At 51.1% G+C, this 17,215-nt stretch overlaps 1 protein-coding gene across 2 annotated transcripts in view; it reads left to right on the top strand.

Moving 5' to 3' along the window:
* TRAM2 (translocation associated membrane protein 2) overlaps positions 1 to 12,907 on the top strand; it is a 78,714-nt gene extending 65,807 nt beyond the window's left edge. For both annotated transcript variants that reach the window (XM_040983536.1, XM_040983535.1), the window contains exons 5-11: positions 5,462 to 5,520; positions 6,283 to 6,367; positions 6,912 to 6,982; positions 8,801 to 8,905; positions 9,140 to 9,283; positions 10,492 to 10,655; positions 11,736 to 12,907. In XM_040983536.1, coding sequence (XP_040839470.1) covers positions 5,462 to 5,520; positions 6,283 to 6,367; positions 6,912 to 6,982; positions 8,801 to 8,905; positions 9,140 to 9,283; positions 10,492 to 10,655; positions 11,736 to 11,809 — 702 coding nt within the window. In that variant the 3' untranslated portion in view covers positions 11,810 to 12,907. The remainder of the gene's footprint in view (positions 1 to 5,461; positions 5,521 to 6,282; positions 6,368 to 6,911; positions 6,983 to 8,800; positions 8,906 to 9,139; positions 9,284 to 10,491; positions 10,656 to 11,735) is intronic.
* Positions 12,908 to 17,215: the final 4,308 nt, after the last annotated feature.

Below are 17,215 nucleotides of genomic sequence, written 5' to 3'. Positions count from 1 at the left end.
ACTTGGGCCATCTTCAGCTGCTTTCCCAGGCATATAAACAAGCTGGATCAGAAGTAGTGCCATTCAGGCATTGAACTGGTGCCCATATGGGATACTGGTGCTGTACATGGTGGCTTAGCTCTCTGTACCACAGCACTGACCCCTAGAGAATTTTTTTTTTAAACTGAAATCCTTCTGCCTAAAAGGCTCACTCACACTTACAGTGAAATTAGTTTTTCTTCTAACCTGTGCTAGTTTGGCCTTGCAGCCTGGCTGTCCTCTCTGCCCGCCCTTCCTTCCTTCCTTTCTTCCTTCCTCCTTCGCTCCCTCTCTCCCTCCCTTCCTCCTTTCCTCTTTCCCTCCCTTTCTAAAGATTTTATTATTATTACTTATTTAAAAGGTATAGCCACACAGAGAAGGGAAAAGGCTGAGAGATCTCCTCATCTGTCACCCTCCATCCTCCCTCCGTCCAAAACAGCTGCTATGCCCAGAGCTTGATTGGTCCAAAGGCAGGAGCCTGGAGCTTTCTCTGAATCCCCCATGTGGGTGTAGGGTGTAGGACCCAAGGTCCCGAGCCATCCTTCGCAACTCTCCCAGGCCACTTAGCAGGGAGCTGGCTTTGAGATGGAGCAGCCAGGACTCTTAACTAGTGCCCTCAAGGGTGCAGTGCTGCAGGTGGAAGTTTAGCCTACTAACCCGGGCACCAGCCTCACTCTGCTCCTCTTGGGCTTGGCACTAATGGTTCCTGTGCTCATGTACTCTGTGCACTGTGCCCTGACATCCCACAACTGGCTCCCTCCTGCTGTCCAAGGAATCACAGTGCCCATCAGTTTGCTTTTTCTGCACTTGGCCATGGCTTGTGTGTGTTTTCTCTGTCTCTGTATCTCCTCTTTCCCATAAACTCTTCAGTTGCTATGACTCCAGCACTAGGCTCACTGCTGTGTCCCTGGCACAGTGTCTGCCTTGTACTAAATGCCCTCTGTGATAATACATAGACAAATTGTAAATGTATTGTCTTTCTTCAGTTTCTAACAGGTTTTTTTAGCTAATAAATGAGATGTTTGTATAAATATCATAGGTGATCATTTTCTTAAGTGAGCAAAGCAGAAAAATTAAAAAAAAAAAGCAAAAATGGAACCAGTATTTCTTTTATCAGAATTACCACTTTTATTCCCACATTTATTTCTGCCTAGATGATAGAATGATGAGGGAGAGTGAACCAAGCAATAATTTTATCAGAAGTTCAACCTCCAACTTTCAAAATTAAAGTCAGAGTTTGACATAAAGATATGTTCCATTTGCTGATTCACTCCCCAGCTTGAGGTAACAGCCAACCCTGAGCTAGTATGAAGCCAGGAAGCAGTAGCTTCATTGGGGTCTCCCAGGGTAGGGGTGCCAGGGGTCCCAGCACATAGGCCATATCTCACACCTTTTCCTAGACCATTACCAGGAAGGTGAATTGTAAGTGGAGCAGCCAGGGCTCAAACTGGCACCCATGTGATAGAAGCACTGCAGATAACAGCTTCAAGAGGAACACCACAACTCTGGCCCTATACCTGCAACCTTAATCTACCCTTGATGTAGCATTCTTTGTTCAGAGAAAACAAACAAACAAACAAACAAACAAGGAGGCAAACAAAAAAAGCACAGCAGAGAAAGCAGGGTGGATGAGCCTTTGGTCTGCTATGTCTCACTTCTTGGGATGTCTGACTACATATGTAAGCTGAAAATTCACTACTCGGTGAGAATCCAGAAGAGGTGGCTGTGACAGGACTGGTTTCTGCCAAGAGACTTGTAGACTTTAAAGCAGATCCTCAGCACCTGGTTGTTCTTGGGGATGAGAGATGTGAGGCGTGCCTGAATGCAGGCAGCTGCTGGCTGTGTTACATCTGGAACCTGCTGCTCCTGTGGTTCTTTCTCTTCTCACAGTTCAAGGAACAGCAGGGATCGCTCCAGCTCATGGGGCTGATGTGCAGAACCAGGAGAGGACAAAGCTCCTTCAAGCTGCCTGCCAAGGCCTGTTGATGGATGGGAGTTGGGGGTGTCACTGCATGCTTGGACCCTGGGAGCGCAGGTGCTCTGGTGTGCCTCAGCTCAGAGGGTGCCCAGGCCCCAGTCGCCCCTGACAGCTGCCTGGACTGAAGTCTGGAAAAGGCTGTTGTCGGAGCAGTGAGTCATTCTTCCTCTGACTGCCACAGCTCTCCTGCCTCCACCCCACCCTCCTCTAACCCCAATAGGCTGGACATTCACAAGACTGCAACATTTTTCTGGAGAGTTTCTTGGCTTGCTGGCTTCAAGGTCCTGACCACTTTGTCTCTTAAGTAAATAGGCCGAGGCAGGGAAAGTTCCTGTTTAAAATCATGAGATGGCTTGGCCTTCAGAGCTCTCACACTCTGCTTCTCCTGGCCAGTCTCCACTTTCCATCCCAGAAATCCCGTTTCTCTTGTTGAACACATTGCTGCTTTCTCTAGGAAAGGACCTTCTCACCTCTGATTTTTTGAGGAAGATCTTGTATCCCTATGCATGGATCTAAGAGCTGATGCAGGCAGGTGTTTGAATGTCAGAGCAGGAGATGCTGGTGGGTGATGAAGAACTCACCACCACCTGCAAGGTCAGAGCCCTTGGGTGTGGAGTCTCTGTAGCTAAGTCTGTGGGTAGCTATGGGAAAGATGGAGGTAGTGACAAGAGCCTATGGAGGCCCTAAGGGCTTGGGACAAGATCTTTTCCTTCCGGTCTGTTACTGTGTTTGTACTGTTCCATTCTGATTGGACTCATCAGTTGAGTTATTGTGTTAACAGAATCCCAAGGTGGAAGGGCTGTGGCCACAGTCCACTAAACATGTATGCTGTCAGGTCAAAGGGCACTTGGTGACTCAGTGTGGGTGGATCTGCCTCACTCAAAAACACAGCTGGAGTCTGTGGACAGGATCTACAAGTGCATCTCACCAAGCCATTACTGTGTTGATTTTCTCACTACCCTTTTGGTGATGAGTACACCAAAACCACTACCCTTAATCCAGATGGAATGTTCACGATTTGCAGCCTTCTTGAAGCTCCCAGCCAGGAGCTTCTTTCTTGTAGAATTTTACAATCTGGGCCTGAAGTTACCGGGTAGGAGATTGGTGGCCCAGCCCAGACTTCAGCTGTCTACTGAAAATACCGTCTCATTCCAGCAGCTCTTTCTGGTCCTTCATTTCCATCTTTTCACAGTGAGGACATGCTAACCTAACTTTCTCTGCATTCTCCCCCAATGCAAGTAAGAACCGAAACTGCTTACTGTTTCATTTTTCTTTAATTCAACCAACAGGTTTTGACTGGACTCTTGTAGTGTCAGCTGGCTATCTCTATGTAGGTTTTGTAATGTTGAATTGTAAACATGTCTTTAGCAAGGTTCTTACCTGGGAGAGACCTGTACTTTTTGGGCTCAGGGGATATCACCAGGGCAACACTGGCACACAACACCACTCATGTGAGTTTCTGAGCTTGGTGGTTTCTAGAACACCTTGGTACTGTCTATTTGAACTTCAGATAATATGTGGGCAAACCTGAGGTTATAGGTCTTTAAGGTAGATGTTTTAGTTTTCATCCTGAGCCCAGTCTGGGCAGACATTTTCATGTCTATGTCTGCACACAATCTCTTATATATATATATAAAATAAATTAAGATTTATTTATTGTTATTGGAAAGATTTACAGAGAGGAGGCGAAACTGAGAGGAATATCTTCTGTCCGTTGGTTCACTCCCCAAGTAGTTGCAGTGGCTGAAGCCAAGCCAATCTGAAGCCAGGAGCCAGGAACCTTCTCCAGGTCTCCCACGCAGGTGCAGGGTCCCAAGGCTTTGGCCATCCTCAACTGCTTTCCCAGGCCCAAGCAAGGAGCTGGAAGGGAAGTGCAGCAGCTGGGACATGGACTAGTACCTATATGAGATCCCAACACATACAAGGTGAGGACATTAGCCACTAGGGTCTACACAGTCTCTATCTAAAGTATATACATGCACACACATTAAAGGTAGAGGTAGGGAGATAGGGATAGAGAAAAAAAAGAGAGAGATAGAGAGATGTAACTAACTTCCACCCACGGGTTCACTCCCCAAATGGCTGCAGGAGCCTAGCCAGACAAAAGCTGGGAACTTTATATGGTCTCCCATGTAGTTGTAGGAGCCCAAAAAAGTTTGGACCATCAGAAGTGAAGCAGCCAGAACTTGAATCAGTGGCCCAGTTAGACGCTGGCCCTAGCAATACTCTCTTTTCTTTGAGATTGTAACCCTTCTAGGGTCTTGGCGGGGGTTTCGTTGTTTGTTCTTGTTTTCATTAAAGAGAAATTCACAAAGAGAAGGAAATACAGATCTTCGGTCTGCTGGTTGACTCCCTGAATAGCTGCAATGGCCAGAGTTGAACTGATCTGAAGCCAGGAGCCAGGAGCTCTCACATGGGTGCTGGGGCCCAAGGACTTGGGCTATCCTGCAGTACTTTCCCAGGACATTAGCAGGGCATTGGATAAGATAAGCCAGGATATGAACCGGTGTCCATATGGCCTGCTGGCACTTAAAGGTGGAGGATTAGTCTGTTGAACCATGGTTCTGGTTCCTGGGGTCTTGATGTTATAAATAGGGTCCCAGGCTCTACCTCCCAAGGTACTGTCTTCTATTCCCAAAAGGATATGTGAACCCTGGCCTCAAGTCCAGTGCCTTCTGTGATGCTAAAACATCACCTGGTGCTCTGGCTTTTAGCACCTTATACATTTGGGCCTAAGGGGCCTTGCCTTCCTTATTGTAAGCTCAGCTTATTTGTTTTATTTCATTTAGCATTTCTAGATGTTTTATGAAGGGAGGATTGTCAGATTGCCTCCCCAACTGTGACCAAGTTGCTGGGTAGAAGCTAGAGATACAGGCAAAAACAGGGGTAGCAGAGTCACAGATGACAGCTCAGTAGCGTGGCAGGCGTCAGGGCCCAGGAGCACAATGAGCCCTACAGAACCTGCCCTTCTCCTGGTAATGTGAAAAGCCAAACCACGCATTTTGTTTGCTCAGTGAGTATTGATTCTGGAGTCTCTTTGCTTTTGCTCCTTCTGTAGGCATTTCCTGAGTACCTCCATGACCAGACACCATCCTGGACTGTCACCTAGACTGTCGCCTTTAGTTCCAACAGTACTGTTGGAGCAGAGGTTTTAATCCTCATTTTCCAGATGAGCCATCTGGAGCTAGGGAGATGATTAAATTTGCTCAAGCGATGAGGCCTGTGTCAGACCACTGTGAGACTTGGGTGTTCTGAGCTAAGCGTGGTCCGTCCTCCTGTGTCTGCTCCTTCACAGTGAAGGACTGTCCCGGGGGTGGTGGGTGGGTCTCTTGTTTTCATGTTTCCTGTTCCTTCATTTGGCAGGTTGCGGGGAGGTAGGGTGTCCTTGACAGCTGCGCTGGGCCCAAGGTCCCAGGGAATCTCATGTCTGTGTTTGTGAATGCCCTCTCCCCTCCCCTGCTGCAGGAAGGATATCTAACAAACCCGAGAAGCCTCTGGGAAGACTACCCGCATGTGTACCTCCCGTGAGTATGGTTGGTCGTGATGGGGAAGCTAGTGGAAGCACACGAGTCCGCTGGCTTCTCATCCTAAGAGTGACCAGATCAGATCACCGTGGGGCCAGCTGGGCTGAGGCCCTGAACTGTAGCCCTTTAGGGTAGATCATGCAAACTCGAGACTCATCTGGGAACCACTTGCTCCCAGTGTTCTTGTCCCCCAGTATGTGTCACCTGCACTAGCTCCAGCCACAGGGTAACCTCCCTGGGTGATAGATGCAGGAGCAGAGCTGCCCCAGGCACATCTCTGGGCTCTGTGCCTTCTTGCTGCCGCATGGACATTCACGGCTTGCTTCCCCTGGCAGATGTTCCATTGCATGTAGTTTCCCCTGCTTCTCCCTCAGTGCCACCAAAGAGGCCAGGAGGGCAACGCCTGAGCCCAGTCCCCTCAGGAGGCCACCCCTTTGGGAGCACCATGAGCAGAGGGTGTTAGAGATAAGTCATATCTTCCCTTGCTTTGAGAGCCAACCAGCGAGTGGCATCTCCTGCAAGCACCATCTCTTCCACATTGCTCTGTAGTCGGTTCCTGCTGCTGCCTACTTTTTTCTGGTGTGGGGAACCCTCCTCTTCCTCTGCATTCCAAAATTTGTTTTCTTGCTTGGAGGCTTTCTGTGCAGCATATGCTGGCACCTCACAGCCAGTCCTGGCCACTCCCTCCCTGCTGCACTTGGCAAGGCCCCTGGGCAGCATTTTTCTCTCTCCTGTCCATTGACCTGCTCCGCTTATCTGCAGCTTCCAGGTGAAGTTTTTCTACCTGTGCCAACTGGCCTACTGGCTACATGCAGTGCCTGAGCTGTACTTCCAGAAGGTACGGAAGGTGAGTACTCCCTGCCCACTCAGAGACTTCCATCCCTTTTTCCTGGACTCTGCCAGAAACCCAGGGAGTTGGCTGGCCTGGCCAAGGTCTTGGGGGGTGGAGTGGAGTGCTGAGCAGCACCTACAGTCACAGCAGGAGAGGAAGCCACCAGTGCCAGCTTCTGGCCTGCCCTCTCCGCTAGACCTGTGACTTCGATCCTGAGATTGAATGAGGAGGAATTTTGCTCTTCCCCACAGTCTTTACAAGTTCTGTTGTCATTTTAATGATTTCCCTAAGACCCCTTCCCACTCTCTGCCTCTTAATCAAACCTTGCCCTCTGACTCTGGACCCAAAGCTGCTGTGGTTGCCGCCTCATCCTTGGGCTTTATAGGAGCACAGAACATGGGGGCTCCAGCGTGACGTGGGACTGAGTTAAGCAGTCCTGGCCCAGGGACAGAAAGTGGGCCAGGGTCTTCCCCCACCCCGCACACTCCTGCACTTACCCCCATCCTCTGTGTCTTCATTTAGGGAGTGAGCAAATTTACCCTCACTTTTTCATTTCCAGGAGGAAATTCCCCGCCAGCTGCAATATATTTGCCTGTACCTGGTCCACATAGCTGGAGCATACCTCTTAAAGTGAGTGAGTGCCTGCCATCAGCCAGATTCCTCTCTCCCTACATGTGACTTTACTTCTGTGTACACAGTTGCTCAGCTGGCGTTTGCATAGCACCGTCTGGGTGGCAGGTCTAGTAGTTCATACTTGGGAAGACAGAGGTGGATAATGAGAGATTCTGTTACCTTCACTAGTTTGTTTTCTGCAGAAGGGAGAGACAGTTACAGATGCACTTGAGGACTGTAAGTGCTGTGACAGAGTCTATATATCATTTGCTAGGGAGGACCCAGGAGAGGGTGGCTTTTGCCCTGGAACCATGGTTTTTCAGGTTGAAGGCAGCCTTCTAGTGTTGAAGGACCTGGGCCCTGCCTTGAGTGTCCACAAGCAGGGGCTGCTCTAGCTTGCTGCCCTGAAACGCCTTTCCCTTAGGTTTGTTATCAGAAGTGCCAGGAGTCTGCTGCAGCATTTGGTCTTGATGTAAGAGTCCTAGTGATGACCCAACTCTGTCACTGAGACATTAGACTCTCCTGAGCTTCCTCTGTGCTAGGCAAGAGTCCTGTGTACTTTTCTGGGCTGGTGTCTTGAGAGCTTTTGTGAAGGCACTTAGAGGTCTTAGGAACCATTAGCTCTTAGGTCAGGAGTGGAAAAGGTCCAGGGTTGGCACTGTGGCGTAGCAGGTTAAACTACCGCCTGCAGCATCCTTACCGCTACGGGCACCAGCTTGAGTGCTGGCTGCTCCGCTTCTGATCCAGCTCCCAGCTAATGGCCTGGGAAAGCAGCCGAAAATGAGCCAAGCCCTTGGGCCACTTCACTCAGCATGAGAGACCTGGATAAGGCTCCTGGCCCCAGGCTTCAATCCAGCCTAGCCCCAGTCATTGCATCCATTTGGGAGAGTGAACTAGTAGATGAAAGATCTTCCTCTTGTCTCTGTAACTCTGCCTTTCAGATAAATAAATCTTTTAAGAACATAAAAAAGAGAAATGTCTGACCCAGGGGCTGTAGAAATCCTGCCTGCAGAATCACAGGACTTGGCCCTGTCTATGTAGCCAAAGGCAGAACTTGAAATTCAATAAATCTATATATAGTAGGATAATTTTTCTAAGTTGATAATTTTATTCAGCTTGTAAATGATGTTATAAACATCTAAATAGTCCTTGGCAGAAATAAAAAGCTCCCTGCCCTTGATCTAAGTTCTCTTTGCAGGCCTGCCATGACATTCCCCCAGCAGCATCTTTTGTTGAGTGGTCCTCTGAGGGAATGGGGCTGTAGGTTCCTGTCTGCTATGGGGCTACAGCTCACATGACACCTGCAGAGTGGGTCTAAGGAAGTCCGGTGGGATGTGGGAAGGAGTAGGGAAATAGGTTACGGGCAGCACCACATGGAACAAGGCCTTCCTGCTTCCCTCCCCTCCCCTGAGCCATTAAGACCTGGGTAAGAAAGTTAGACCATAGAGCCCCTCGGTTGTTCCACATGCAGAGCTCAGCATGCTTGTTCTGAGTACCTTCTGAGTACTTGCTGCCAGATATGATGATGATGATGATGATGATGATGACAAATGCAAAATGCTAAGTCTTGTGATACATCTGGTCCAGATTCACTGTGGGAGCAGACAGCAAGGCATGCTCACCGGCCAGGTAAAAGGCCAGGGTGTCAGAAAGCATTCCTGAAAGTGTGCCAGCGAAACAGTCTTCAAGGTTGAGAAGGCGTCTGCCAGGGCGAAGTGGGGACAGAAAGCAGAGCCTGGGCCTGGGGCAGCCTGAGCTGGGCCTGGGGCATGCTGGGAGATGGCTTCTGCTCTGCAGTGTGGCACAGACAAGCAACAGCCTCATCTTTTCCTCCAGCCTCAGCCGCCTGGGTCTGATCCTGCTGCTCCTGCAGTACTCAACCGAGTTACTCTTCCACATGGCTCGGCTCTTCTACTTTGCAGATGAAAACAACGAGAAGCTGTAAGCAGGGTTGCAGTGGGGCTGATCAGCTTACAGGCTTTGGTGGGCACCAGGTGATGGGAGGATCCCACTCGGGGTGGGTAACCCTCGCCAACAGCTGTCCCAGTAGGAGCATCTGATCCTAGGCCTCTGTCCCTCCAACCCCTTCCTGGACTCCTCTCCCAGCTGGGATTGCATCTAGAGAAGTGGATCAAGGTGTTACTAACAGGGCCCTTTTTCTGCTTCCTTGAGCAGGTTTAGTGCCTGGGCTGCTGTGTTTGGGGTCACTCGCCTCTTCATCCTCACCCTTGCTGTGCTCGCCATTGGCTTTGGACTGGCTCGCATGGAAAACCAGGCGTTTGACCCTGAGAAAGGGAACTTCAACACCTTGCTTTGCAGGTGAGTGGAGCCTAAGGAGATGTCAGGACTCTCCCAGCACTGCCAGGAACCTCTTGAACTGGACACAGCTGCTCCAGAAAGTCGATCAGTACTATGTTTCTTTAAGTACAGAGACCCCCGATGGTGTCTTGGCCAGGGTTCCTTTGCTCTTTTTTTTTCCTCCAAAGACTTATTCATTTTTATTGGTAAGGCAGATTTACAGAGAGAAGGAGAAAAGCATCTTCCATTCACTAATTTACTTATTCCCCAAATGATTGCAATGGCCAGAGCTGAGCTGATCTGAAGCCAGGAGCCAGGAGCTTCTTCTGGATCTCCCAAGTAGGTTCAGGGGCCCAAAGGCTTTGGGCCTTCTTCTGCTCCTTTCCCAGACCACAAGCAGGGAGCTGGATGGGAAGTGGAAGAGCCAGGATGTGAACTAGCATCCATATAGAATCCCAGTGCTTGGAGGAGGTTTAGCCAATTGAAGCATCATACTGGGCCCTGTTTTTTTTTTTTTTAAACACATCTCTCTTTTTAAAGTTTTTCTCCTCATTTTATTAGAAAGAGACATAAAGACACAGGCAGATCTCCCATGCACTGGTTTATTGCCGAAATGCTCTCTATTAACCAAAGCTGGGCCAGGCTGTAGCCAAGTGCCTGAAACTCCCTCGAGGCCTTCCACAGGGATAGCAGGGATCTAGGTACTTGAGCCATTGTCTGTTGCCATCTTCCACCCCCACTGCTAAAGGATGCACGTAAACAGGAAACTAGAATCAGGAGCAGAGAGAAGACCCAAACCCAGGCATTCCTGTGTCAGCACCTTCACTGCTTCGCTGAATACCAGCCCCTTGCCTTTAAGTGGTATGCTGAATGGGAAGCTGTTCTTCCTGGAATTGCTTCTGTTACTGCATAATTCAGTTCATTTGAGGCCTACTCATGTAGTTGCACCCTATGCCAGTCTTGCTGTGTGCTGTGGGTCCAAGAGACACATGGCCACAGGTCCTCCATTGTGGAACTGGACTTGACCCTGGCTCCTCCAGCTTTCTTATCTCCCTGGCCCCATCGCTGCACCCACACTGACATGTGCTCCAGCAGAAATAGATTGAAGCACAAACTTCTTGGTGCTGGGCAGTGCTGGCAGGAAGGGAACTGCAGGGTCCTGCCCTGTGCCTGAGGCTGTGGGCCAGAGTTCTTCCCTTGAACCCACCTCTTCTCTCCACCCCCAACAGGCTGTGCGTGTTGCTGCTGGTATGTGCCGCCCAGGCCTGGCTCATGTGGCGCTTCATCCACTCCCAGCTGCGGCACTGGCGGGAATACTGGAACGAGCAGAATGCCAAGCGGAGAGTGCCAGCTGCCTCTAGACTACCAGCCAGGCTCCTGAAGAGGGAATCGGGTGAGTGCCAGGGCCCCAGCTCGTGTGAGGTGGGTGTGGAGGAGCTCCTGGGCTCCTTGTGCTCTCTGCAGACCAGTCCTGCCTGCTCTTCCTTTCTGACTGCTTCCCTGAGGCCTGGGATTCCTCCTTGACTGGCACGTGGCTGGGTGCAGGCCAGGAACAGTGTGGGTGGAGCTGCTCTGGGGCAGGATGGTGCTGGCTGCAGAGCTCTGGCGGGAAGTTTGCCCTCAGGGTGGCTTCTGGGCCCCTGCCAAGTGGCTCCGCCACCACCGCCCCTGCGTCCGTGTCCTACCCTGCGCAGTGGCTCTGTCCTTACCTGCCCTTTGTCTCCCAGGCTGCTGGCTCCACCTCTGTCTTCAGGCATGACTCAGAGTGACACCATGCTAAGTGGGCGGCAGGGGTGGGACATCCACTTCTCCATTGGCTCCTGCACTGCCTGCCCTGCACTTTCTGCATAGCCCGGAGGTCTGTCTGCACCAGGCTCTGTTTTCTGAATTGCCTGCTTTTCTCTGACAGCAGCCTGCCTGCTTGGCAAGGGCTCAGGTGTGCTTAAAGCAGACACGTGTGCAGCTGGGTGTGGGGAGGATACACCCAGCAGTAGGGAAGTCTAGGGTGTGAGGTGGCTACACGTGCATGCACCTCCTCAACTTTCAGCAAGTACATGCAGCTTCAGAAAGATGGTAGTTTCTCTGCCAGAGACATGTCAGGGGCATGAGAAAGGCCTGATGGCTGCAGCCTCCCCTGCCCTCCTCCCTGCTCTGGCCACCGTCCTGGGAATTGCTGCTGCCATGAGCTGGTGTCCTGCAGGGGCCGCAGGCTAGTGGGGATGGACAGGCCTCTCTTGCCCGTTTGTCAACCCAGGCCTTCACGGACAGTCAGGCCTGACACCTCATACAGAGCCACTTCTCCAAGGCCCTGGAGAAAGCGGGAAACTGCTGGCTACTTGCTGTCAGTTGGCTTCTATTGGCTGTGGGAGCCCCAGCCTGGTGTGTAAGTGACAAATCCATGTATGCACTCCTGCCCTCGTCCGCCTCAGGCCCATCAGAAACCTCTCTCTCTCTCTTTCATTCCACGACCCAGGGTACCATGAAAATGGAGTGGTGAAAGCAGAGAACGGAACCTCCCCACGGACTAAGAAACTCAAGTCTCCCTGAGGCCAAATTGCGGAGCTCGGGCCTGCTTGCACTGGGGGCCCAGCCCCTCGGCCTCTGCCTTCCTGCTCGCCATGCCCTTTCTCACACAGCAGAGGCTTGTCTTTAATGGAGGGCATTCTCCTTCTGGCTTCTCAGCTTTCTCCAGCTTCACAAACCCCTTTCAATAAAGCCAAAAATCTTCTTCTTTCTCTCCCTCCAACCCCCTCTACTCTGGGGAGGGAGGTTGGGTTTTCCCAGAGGTTGTCTTTCGGCCTCCTCTTGGCTTGTCCTCCATGACTGCTGCCTTCTCTTTTCGTCTCTCTCTCCGTCTCACCTCTGCGTGTAGTTTTTCTCTGCCCTTTCCAATGGGAGGGAGCTAAGACTGTGGTCTTAGGCTTCTCAATCTGGGGGTCCCGGGAAGCTCTGTACCCACGAGCCTCTGCCTCGGGCTGCCAGCATGCCCCTCGGCTGGTCCTTGTGTGGGCGGGCAAGGAGAGGAGAGACCAGTCCCGCCCGGATCATCATCTCCTGGGTGCTGATGAACTAACGAGATGCATGATTCCAACTCTGCACGAGGCATCGCGAGGCACGGCAGCCAGTGCTAGTCAGAAACGCCAAGGCCTTTGTCTTTGGAATGTGGCAACTCAGTCCAGATGGATGGCTGTCCACTGGTCCCCTGACTCAAAAGAGTGGCTGGCTTTGGACTGAAAAAAAACAGCCCACCCATCACTGTTCCGAACAAGAGCAGAGCACGCCAGTAGCAGCAGCCCCTTCTGCAAGGGGCAGCAGCAGCAGAAGCGACAGCACCGTCAACCTCGGCCTTTGGGCCCCCAGCCGCAGCGGCTTCTTCACCAGCATTCAAAACCAAACCAAACAGCTCTTCACAAACCCACCCCGGACACGTTGGTCTACACGCCAGGACCAGCCTGCCTGTCCCCAGGCTAGGCTTGCTGTCTTTATTTCATCTCCCCGGCTGCAGAAGCACAAAGCCTCCAGGATACCAGCCCCACCCCAGTTTCCTTGTGCCCCTGGGAGAGCCAGCTGTGACTTCCCTCACTGCATGGTGAATCGTTGTCACTTGTAGATGAGCATAAAACCTGGACTGGCTCAGACTCGCTCTTTGGGCATAGCTGCATGCTGGGCATCTTCTGCCCCAGGCCCCTCCCGTGTTCTTTCCCTTTGTCTCCTCCCCCATGACAAGGCTTGCAAGTCTTCATGGTGGCTTGTGAGGACTTCCGGAAGAGGAGATGGGCCTGGCCAGGTCCTCCTAAAGGGCTCCTGGTCTGTGCTGAGGCAAAGAAGTCATTCTTGGCAGGCGCAGGGATGTTTGTGTGATCGGTACATGGCTCTGATTTTCGAGATCACGGCAGAAACCAGACCTTGTGTTTTAATCCAGAAATGGGGGAGGGTGGGCCTTTTCAGCAAGGCACTTCTCTTGAACAAGTCATCTGTATTATAGCTAGATTACAACGGCTAGTCACTGAGGGCCACCATTGGAGACCTTTGTGTCCAGGGTAGAGTTGTAGAAATGGGAAGAGCTACCCTGGGCTGCCTTTAAGTTTGCAAGGGAAGGTAGGCGACATTTTGGCAGTTAGGCTTTTCTCCCATCCCTCTCACCTTTTCAGGTCTGAAAGGCCCTCGGCATTTCTCTCAGTCCTGCTGTAGTGCCCCTGGGTTCCTGGGAACTGCCAGTGGAGGGCAAGCGCAGTCAGCAGCCTCCCCCTTCTTCTGTGTCCTGGGAGGTGCCTCGCCAGCTTCCTGCAGCAGTTCCCTCCCACCACCACTGCTCCAGAGTCCAGTGTCTTCATCAAGCACACGTGGTAGTGCTGGTGACATACTGGGTGCTGGGAAGGCAGGGGCTGCGCTCTCCGGCTGCCTGTCTTGCTGTCCTGGGTTCTGGAGCCAATGTGGCTTTGTGTTCCCTTAGTTTCCTTCAGGCTTCCAGCTGTGCCCATAGACCATGCCTTGGACCTGGCCTCACTTGATGGCAGTTGAGCTTACTTGGGCTCTGTTTTCTACAGGGCAGAGCTTCTGTTCATTAGTAGAAGTTAGTAAAATCTTTTCTGTTAAACAAATCCTGGGAGTATGAATAAGATTGGCATCTCTCTAGCCTGAACTTGGTTCATGTTCATGGGGTTGGAGAGTAATAGAGCACTTTTTCCAAGCTCTCTGCCAGCCCCCTTCCCCTGGCTTCCCTGGGACATTGATGTCATGGCAGGGTCAAGTCTTTGGCAGGTTGACATAATTATCTTGCAGGAGCTCATATAGTTCTGCCTCCCACTGGGAGCCCATTGGGCTAACCTGTCTTAATTTGGCAATTTTGTATACTCCATCCTGTCCCCAAAGTACCTAGGTATGAGGGAAGGCCCTGCCAGACACCTCCAAGTTTGAGAGGTTGCCCCGGCACCATCTGCCAAGAGCAGAAGATGCTCATCTACCTCAGTACCTGTTGCCTCTGACATCCGTGGCTGGCATCCATGTGTGGAAAGGCCAGCACCTGGCAGTGGGAGGGGAAAAGGGTGGGGCTGATCAACAGGAGTGGGGGCGTGCCCTGGGGTTGATGCCCTCCCTGCTGTGCCTGGAGGCAGGGATTCCTGAGGGAAGGGGAGAAAGGGGAGCGGGCTGGGCCAGGAGGTGAGCTCATCTCTTACCTTCTGGTCAATTTTAACGATATGAACCTGCACCCCCCAGGCCCAGATGGATGCTGAGAGTCTTGGCCATTCCCATCTCCAGGTAGTCCTTACCACCGTTTCTGCAAGCCAGGTAGACATGTCTGTTCTAGTCATCTTTGCAGGGGCTGTGGACTTCTGAGAACAGCCGTGTTCCCCAGGGGTGAGTTTGTGCTTTTGGGGCTTCATTGTTCCATCACCCTTGACCTTCCCTCTGAGCTGTGAGAGAGTAAAGATAGAGAGTGCACCCATGGGTGGTTTCATTACAGCAACTTGCCAGTACCCATGGTGTCCCTCGGGGACCTTCCAGCCTGGGTGAGCGATGGGAGGATGACCTGGGCATCACAGTGGACAGACTTCAGTCTGCTCCCCTGCATCTCTGTCGTTGCAGTTAAAGAGGGCTGTTTGCTTCCCAGCTGCAACCCGGTCTCCTCCCGAGCGGCTGTGGATCTACAGGAAGCTCCACTCGTGATCATAGCACCTAAATAGACCCTGAGTGTGGCCCAGCCCAGCAAGGGAGGCCCTGCTGCCTTCTCAGTTCTGTCCCCTTTTCTTCGGGGTATTAGTCCCACTTTCCAGAAGGCTGGAAGAGACCACCACACTCATCAGCTGCCTCACCTCCCCCCTCACTCTTGTATGCAGAAGTGCTGGAAGCTGAGGGGTCTGGACAGCCTGCCATTCATGCTCTGCCACTTTTCTTTTCTTTTTTTTTTTTTTTGTCCTGAGCAGTCCCTTTCTCATCTTATGTCCTAAGTGCCTTACTCTTCACTTGTACTGTATGGCCAGCGCCCACTGCCAGGGCACTAAGGGCTGCGTGTCGTGTGCATCTGAAGACACCGTACCTCAGTACAGTCACATAGAAAAGGGATGTGGGTTGCTGGTTTCGCCTCATTCATTCCAGCCGTACCCCCACTGCTGTAGGGTCTCTGCTTTTTGTCTAGTTGTCTGCCTTATGTCTGTGCCCCCCTCAGGCCTGCCGGATGACTGAAGACACCTGTCTGGGCCAAGGCTGAGGCACCTGTGCCTTGTGCCTCACAAGGGAAGCTTAGAGACTCCCAGGTCCTCCTCACTCCCAGCCTGCTGGGCTGCTGGCCCCACATAGCAAGCCCTGTGCCTCCAGGCCCCTGCTACCCCAAAATTCACTCGTGGTCACCTCTTTCCATCTGTTTCACTGCCCATTTAACCCAAAGTTGCTATGAAAAGGTGTTTACTTGGACTTGTCAGTCTCTAGTGTTAAACTCTTAGATAACCCATTGGACAGTGGGTCCAGTCTGGCTGTTGCACACCCTTCTTGGTCCTGCTTCAGTGTTAAACCTTGTGTGAGCAGCAGCCACCCTCTCTGTCCTCTGCCCCTGCCTGCCTGCCTTTCCTTGCTCTTCCGGGTTGTGCAATAACCCTCCCAGCCAGTGGTCTTGTCCACAGGCCTTTTTGTTCCTTACAACGCCCTGCCATTGGGGAAGAATTGGGACTCAGAGGAGGGGTAGTCATCATCCCTTAGAAAAGACATGTCAGCCACGTACCCTTGGCTGCTGTCATTCTTGTGTTCCCGGGTGGTTTCTATGGCGCTCCTGTAGAACATGTAGCATCGTCTTACCAGTACATCTACCTGGTTTACAGTCTGTTGAAAACCAGCCCATCCTCATGATGGGGTAGAAGTCTGCATTGGAACCAGATCTGACGGGATGCTCAGCTGTCATCACCGTTCCCAAGCTTAAAAGTGTTCCAGAATTTGTTGTTCATGTGGAGGAGACGGTTTTTTTGTTTTTTTGTTTTTTTTTCTGAGAGTCCACCACAGGTGGGTAACCCTGTTCACCTGGAAAGATGTGGCTGCGATAGTAAGTGCCACCCTTTCCCTGGGTACAGATTCCAGTGTTTATGTGCTGAGACAATAAACCTCATTTTTCAGTTCCTCTGTTTCATAAACACCTGAAGGATGAGCTGGGTCTGTTAGTGCCCTGAGCAACTCATAATGCAAATGTGGACATGATGTCTCTTTGTTTTTCTACATTAGCCTGTTCATGTTATGGACCAAATTTGAACAAGGAACTCAAGGAAAATTTGTACTTTCCGTATTTATGCTTTCATGTAAAAGGGTGGGAAGGGAGGGTTGTCTGTTTACTTTTGGTAGACTTTTTTCAAAATCCCTTTTCCACTGTTTTCTGTCTGGTTTTAAAACAAATGACAGTTTTGTATGGATTTTTTTTAATGTACATTTCGAAACAAATGATTGAATATTTTCTGAAATAATGGAATAAAAGACATAGAATTATCTAATCTCTGCTATAATTCCTTGACCTATTTTTCACGCTTTTTAATGCAGCTGATTATTTGCTTTTACTGGAAAACTGTGTGTAGCCATTTGAGCCCCACGCCTAATATTTTTCATTGTGTTCATCATACAATGATGAGTATTGCTTGTCTGTTGTGCTCATGTGAGTTAGGAACTGGAATTCCTGAGGGAGAGAAAGGGCATATATCCAGAGGTGGATGTTGACATGCAACACTTTATCTGGTTTGTGATAGTAAGGGGAAAGGCTGTTCCTTTACACGATGCTGGCAGAAAGCTTCTGAAGTAAGCACGCCAGGCCTGAGGCCTGTGAAGTCACTCGGCATGCAGAAGGTGGGTTTTAGATGTCCACAGTAGTAACGGTGCGAAGTGAGGATTGCTGTTGTCACTTGCACGAGCTGCTGTTGCCCACACAGCTGCCTGCTGCATTTTCTAGAACCAAGCTTCTACAGCTCTCAGGAGCTGAGTGTG

Source organism: Ochotona curzoniae, unplaced genomic scaffold (assembly GCF_017591425.1).
Source record: "Ochotona curzoniae isolate NIBS_2020 unplaced genomic scaffold, NIBS_Ocur_1.0 contig_3819, whole genome shotgun sequence".
Lineage (NCBI taxonomy): Eukaryota > Metazoa > Chordata > Mammalia > Lagomorpha > Ochotonidae > Ochotona > Ochotona curzoniae.
Note: the sequence above shows the minus strand (reverse complement) of the source record. Positions and strands in the feature narration are given on the sequence as shown.